The 6,713-nt window shown below is 31.9% G+C and overlaps 1 protein-coding gene across 1 annotated transcript in view; it reads left to right on the plus strand.

The window, feature by feature from the left end:
- LOC106870260 (nucleolar pre-ribosomal-associated protein 1) overlaps positions 1–6,713 on the plus strand; it is a 45,627-nt gene that overhangs the window by 30,566 nt on the left and 8,348 nt on the right. Inside the window, exons 11-15 of the mRNA XM_052966752.1 lie at positions 278–368; positions 1,629–1,915; positions 3,177–3,275; positions 3,540–3,798; positions 4,941–5,013. Coding sequence (XP_052822712.1) covers positions 278–368; positions 1,629–1,915; positions 3,177–3,275; positions 3,540–3,798; positions 4,941–5,013 — 809 coding nt within the window. The remainder of the gene's footprint in view (positions 1–277; positions 369–1,628; positions 1,916–3,176; positions 3,276–3,539; positions 3,799–4,940; positions 5,014–6,713) is intronic.

Genomic DNA, 6,713 nt, shown 5'->3' on the forward strand with positions numbered 1-6,713 from the left:
TATATATATATATATATATATATATATATACACACACACATACATATATATACACGTATATATATATATATATAAGTTAGGCTTTTAACATGAAAAATATTTGTGCTATTTTGAACATGCTTATTCCTTGTTGAGAGATATGCATGTCCAGGTCTTATATGTTTTCCCTATACTCCTTTGTCATCTTCCTTTGCAATTTTTTACTCTTATTACATTTATATAGATATATGTATGTGCATGTGTATGAAATTGAATTTTATTTTGCTCGTCACAACAGTTGCTTCCAAGTACTTCTACTATATATCAATGTTGGATAAAAATGGACAAACCAAAACCTACTGAGACAGATACTAAAGAAAATTATTCAGGTTTGGTTACTTTTTCCTATTTCTTGAAATATAAGAACATTTTCCGTCATTAGTTTTAGTTGAAGAATCAGTTCAAAGTCTGACATGTTGGTTTGCTCATATAAACAGTTTGAAATATCTGGTTTTGAAAATCTAATTGAATGCTTAGGGAAAACCTTAGATTTGACTCATCAATTATTCTAATTCTATACTTTGGATGAATCTATCATGCAGAAAGGCCATATCAAATGCAGTGTTGTAAGTTAAAGCGTTAGGTATTCATTTTACTGTTTAGTTTGTTCATATTGGCTGAACACACTAGAATTAGATACATTAGAGATTGGCATGGCAAATTATTTGAAATTCATTAGTAGTTTGCATAGAATTTAACATCTCATCATAATGAGTAGATAGCAGAAACAGTAAAGTGTTGAAGAAATATTTTGTGGTATTTGGTTATGTTCTGAGTACTGATCCCATTCAAGTCTACTTTTCATGCTTTACTTTGCATACATTTCTTACTTAAACTAAAATCTATTAAGTTCATGAAATAAGTACCCTGATTGTAGCCTAGAAGACAGTACCCCAGCAGGGCTACAATTAAATGACTAAACAAAACGATTAAAATGAATTCAGTAAAACAAAAAAAAAAGGGAGAAAGAATTCACCATTTTTAAGATACTGCTCTTTGGCATTGATACATCTGATCCACAAACTAAATTATGTAGAAGTTCAAAGTTATGTATGTTCTAGTTGTATTGGTGAAAGTAATGGTGGTTGTAAGGAATAGCAAAAAGTTATCTATGAGCTAAATTCAAAACTATTTCAAATTGCTTCTATTCTTCATTATTGTTGATGCTATAATTGTGAGGATGGAAGTGGCAGTTGTGGCAGTTGTGGCTGTGACTTGTAATGTTATGATATGACTGGAGTGATTGTTGTGGCAGGTTTAACAGCAGTCACTGCTACCAGAGTTATTTATGAGAGTAATTGTGAATGTGGCAGTGGTCATGGCTGTTGCTGTGACAGTGGATACTCTCACTTGTAGTTTTGGTTGTTGCAGTTAGGATTGAAGAAATAGTTTTTGTGATAGTTGCTTTTGTTTCTCTCTCAGGAGGATAAGACCAAACCTGGTTTCAACACCCAGTTAGAATTACCTCTCTGACATTATTGACATCCTGAATATTGTCATGAACATTACTTCTGATTTCTCTTTCTTTAAAAGATTTTTTTTTTTTTTCTTGAAAATTGAAACTTTTTTTTTTTTTGTTTTTTTTTCAGACAAAGTTGATCCTCTTGAACATGTGGCACTCAGTATGCAGATATTTTGCCTCTATCAATCTCTGATGCCTTCTTCTCTGTCTGATGCCACCTTTGGAGAAATCATAAGTAGAATGCAGAAGCTTTTTAATCTGTGGAAAGAACACAAGGAAACTACTGAGGAAGACAACAGTGGTAATAGTTGTTCAGTGTCAGATGAGAGAAACCTGAAGATTCAATTGCAGACTAAAATAAAATTATATTTTTTCAAGTTATTTGCTGACATTGGTCTACAGTGGGCAAAGAGTGTAAGAGAATATTTGTTTTTATCATTATCGTCATCATCATCATCATCATCATCATCATCATGTTTGTCAATTTTGATTCTGCATCCCCTGAGACCTTAAATTTGACCCCCCCCTATCCTTTCCATCATATCTTTCTTGGTTTTCCTTTTCATGGGTATATTTCACTGTCAGCACACTATTTTTTCCACACAATTGCCATCCATATTTGCATTGCCTTTTCATTACATTTGCTGACACCAGACTGGTAAAATCAGTGCAGATTAATTTTCAGTTTTTTTTACTGAACGGTAATGTCCTTATGGAAAATTTAGGTAAAGATTGAGTTGACAGGTTTGCAGTTTCAAGATAGCATTTGTTGAAATGCTTAAGTGTGGGCTTCAGGATTGAGACATAGTAGGAATGACAAAAGAACTTGTTTAGATTGAGAATCTACTATACATTTCACTACTGATATGCTATTTCAAAGTATTATGTTAAAGAGGTTCTGTTTAATTTCTCTTTATGACTTCCATTCTACTGACCATTTAATTTAATTTGTCTTCCATTCTCCCAAGGTCATCATCATCATCATCGTTTAACGTCTGCTTTCCATGCTAGCATGGATTGGACGAGGTATTAACATTATTTAAAAATAACAATTTTAAATTACTATTTTGTCAATCCAGTAGAAGAAAATTTATTTAAAAATACAGAAATAGTTTATTCTCAAACACATGATAATGCTAATTCAATAGCATGAACAGGATAAACTATCCATATATTGCAGAAAAAATTGTTACCGGCCAGCCTGCTGTTTATTTTAAGATTTTTTTCTTTTCTGTTTTTAATCATTACTAAGTCAGGGGAATAACCCAGGGAGGAAATTATCAGATTGGAAACCTAGCTTAAATATTTGCAGTAGAGGTATTACTTGAAGCTGTTTGAGCAGTGTCATCTGCTTGGTGCTACTTTATTTGCATGTCTTTTTGTTTATAATATAATTCCTTTATGTAAATCATCCAAGTCAGAAAGATTGCTCTGATAATTATATTGACTGATTCGGTATATGAACTGGGCCTTCCCTTTAGGAAGCTGGCTGCTCTTATATGGAACATGGACAACTTCATGCCTCTAATCTGCTTTAACACATTAATGCAGATTATGTAAGGAAGGATTCTCATGGTTAAAATTATGCAAGTACTGGTGGTAAAATGAAAAATTTACTTTGTTTTGAAGCATTTATGTCTTTGCTTTTAACCCTATTTTCTTTCTTATTTTCTAGAATGATCTGAAGCAAGCTCACATACACATTATTCTGGATTTGTTAGTAACCATTCAAGATCCTCAACTGCTTATAATCAACAAGTCATTAGTATGTCAGGTAAATTTGTGTTACTCTTCAGATAAGTACAGGCACTGCCACACACAGTATTTTGCAAACAATTCGATTAAAATCTTCTTGGATTAAAGTTTACATATAAGCATAACAGTGAGGAATGTACAGTTAATATTTAGAGGTGAAGGGGGTTAATCTTTTGTTTATTTTAGCCACTATATTCAAGGTATTGGGACACAACCTTGAAGAATTTTTAGTCAAATGAAACAATGCATTTTTTTTTTTTTTTTTTTTTTTTTTTTAACCCAGCTCCTCTACAAAACTGGTTTCTTTGCGGGTTTGAAAAATGAAATCCTTATATGGCTTGATTGGCTGGTTCATTTTGGTGCTGGCCAAGAAGGGGATACTTTACTCCAGTTTGTGTCAAATTTATTTATGGTTTATATTTCAAATCCTTACACACACATTGACCAAGTGATAAATGTGATCGCTAAGGCTCCCAAACTTGGAACTGAAGTCAGTGAAGATGACAAACTGAGCACATCTCTTCTTGATGCAGTTTTAGAAAGTAAGTATATTAGTGAAATATCTTTAACCTTATAGCATTTAAACTGATTTCCAGCCCATATATTCTTCCAGTTTCATGTTCAAACCAGCCAGATCCAGCCTCTCACACCTACCTTACAATGTCGTCCTTTAACAAAATAATCACATCAGGATAGTCTCAAAGCTATGAGATAATGCATGATTAATTTAAAACTATGCAAATAAGTATTACATTTGGCAGAGTAATCTGAATGCTAAAGGGTTATAATAGTAATGATAATAATCATCATCATTATATAACTTCTGTCTTCCATGCTGGTATGGGTTGGATGGTTTGACAGGACAAGCTCCAGTCTTCTTTGGCGTAGATTTTACAGCTGGATGCACTTTATAGAGTGAACTGGATGCTTTTTATATGGCACCAGCACTGACAAGGTTTGCTTTGACATAGTTTTATGGATGGTTGCCCTTCTTAATGCCAACCACTTTACAGAGTGGACTCGGTGCTTTTTATGTGGAAGCAGCACCAGTAAGGTCACTACTGTGAATAATTTTGCTAAACTGACAAACCAATATCAAATTAAACAGAATAAGAGTCCTTTTATCGAGTGCTATTTATTGTTCACAAATGCATGACATAGGAGAAAGGTAGCATTGTAAGAGAAATAAATGAATAATCCTCTGAGTTCAACCATGCTACTTATTTTTATTCCTGGGTTTTTTTGGTTTTTTTATTGTATTTACATGATAGCAATGGTTAGATTGTTGAGAAAATCTGGATGTATAACAAGTGTTTTATAACTAGGACAGTCCTTCTAAAACCTCTCATTTGATCATAAAGTAGAAATAGTACCAATTTTCATTTTGGTACATAGTGGTCACAAAAGCAGTACTTGCAGTTCACCATTGCATCAGTAAGCTTACTTGTATATCATCCAACTTTTATTCTTGGTTTGTCAGAATGAAAGATTAATCCATACTTTTGGCCTAAAATTAATTTTCAGAAAATTCCCAATTCCTATTTAAATATATATTTGGGTACTTCTTTCTATTTTTATTTTATTTACTTTCCATCTAGTTTTATCTTTTTCATAATACTTGTATATTCACTTAAAAAATTATGAAAAATTTCTTTATCTCTTGATTTTGTCATGTGTTTAATAGATTTTAATGAAGCTGAATTAAATGAGGCTGAATCTGAAACTGTTGTAGCTGACAGCAACAAGAACAGCATCAGGTAAATGAAAGAAGTTTTATCCTTTTCTTTCTAAAATTTGCTTCTATATTATAATGGAGAAAGCTGCTTATTAATTAGGTATGTAACAGTTACTAAAAGTACTAAAAGAAATCAATTATTAAAGGCTTGACTATCTGGAAATTTTTTTATAAATTCATGTTCCAAGAAATTTCCTATAATTTGGATTTCTGAACTTTATCAAATTTTTGATCTCCAATTTTTCACAAATTTAAATATTTGTTGCATTCACTGTGGAGTATTCCATTTTCATTTTCAAAGTCTCTCACTCTTTATTTCAATGTTTTCATTTCAAGTTTTAATTTGCTATTTGGAAAACCCAGTTTATTCTGTATACATTAATATAAGAACATTATTTATTGAAGGAAAATTTTTTCATATACTGGTATAATTTTTTGGGGAAAAAAAAAGGGATTTTGTTGTTATGGCTGTTTGGAACACTATAAGCCTTACAATAATAACTATCTGGACAGATTTGGGCCATTTTTTTAAAAATTAAAAACCATGGGAGGAGCCTTTTTTGTAAAAAAGAAAAAAAAATGTAAATATTTTCAGAGGAAGTGGTGAACAATTTAAGGGAGGTTTGGCTGTTTTTTAATATACTAGTATTAATTTTAGTAAAAAAAAATTAAGATGTGATTTTATTGTTACGGCTGTTTCGAACAGTATAGATAACTATCTGGACTGACTTTGGTTCCCCCCACCGCCTTTTTTTATTTTTTTTTAGTGAAAAAAGAAAAAAAAAAATTGTAAATATTTTCAGAGGAAAAGATGAACAATTCAAGGGTAGTTTGACTATTGTTTCTAGCACAACCCAAACTACACTCCATTTTCACTCTCATGTGTATTGATGTTTCTTCAATATTTTTCTACCCTTAAACACATTTTATAGAATGATGATTTCAAAGTAACACACACATGGTCCATTGGTGGAATTTAAGCAGCAAAATAAAATTGTAATTTAAATTTTTACCCCCATCTCAATCAAGCAAAACCGTGCATGTAAGAAAGACATACAAAAGTATGCTATTAAAATGAATTATCATTTACATAACACTTATCAACTAACACTCAGCTACGACCATCGTGTTTGGCATCTAATAACCAGGTCTAATTTATTCAGTATATTCACCTATTTTGAAGGTAATACAATAAAATTTGAAGATTATGCTGCTATTTCTAGCATGCCAAACAGTCACAGGGAGACTTTGGTATGCTAGCCAATTACTACAGTTACTTGAGACATCATTCTCATGTTTAAATTTCTAAATATCTGAACAAAAGTCAATCACTGAGAATTACTTTTTCCTCAGTTACATTATGAGAGATTTAGGAGTCTTCATTCTTTTAAAGTCTTCCAGAATTGTTGGTACTAATATCTCAATATCCTTGGACCAGAAATCTGTTCCCAATGTTTGCAACAGAGTTAACACTGCTAAATGCACATGAGGACTAGGTGATGTTATCGAAAAACCAAGTGGTGAATGAACACTACCTCCCAAAAATAGAAACAGATCTACCCAACTTCACTGAAAAGATCAACCTGAGACTATGGTAGAAGACACTTGGCCAAAATGCCATGTAGTAGGATTGAACTCAAATTCACATAATTGCATTCAAAAGGTTATTCATCTTCTGCCTTGAGTCTTATCAAAAGAAATTATCATCATCATGTATTACAT

This window comes from Octopus bimaculoides, chromosome 3 (assembly GCF_001194135.2).
Source record: "Octopus bimaculoides isolate UCB-OBI-ISO-001 chromosome 3, ASM119413v2, whole genome shotgun sequence".
NCBI lineage: Eukaryota > Metazoa > Mollusca > Cephalopoda > Octopoda > Octopodidae > Octopus > Octopus bimaculoides.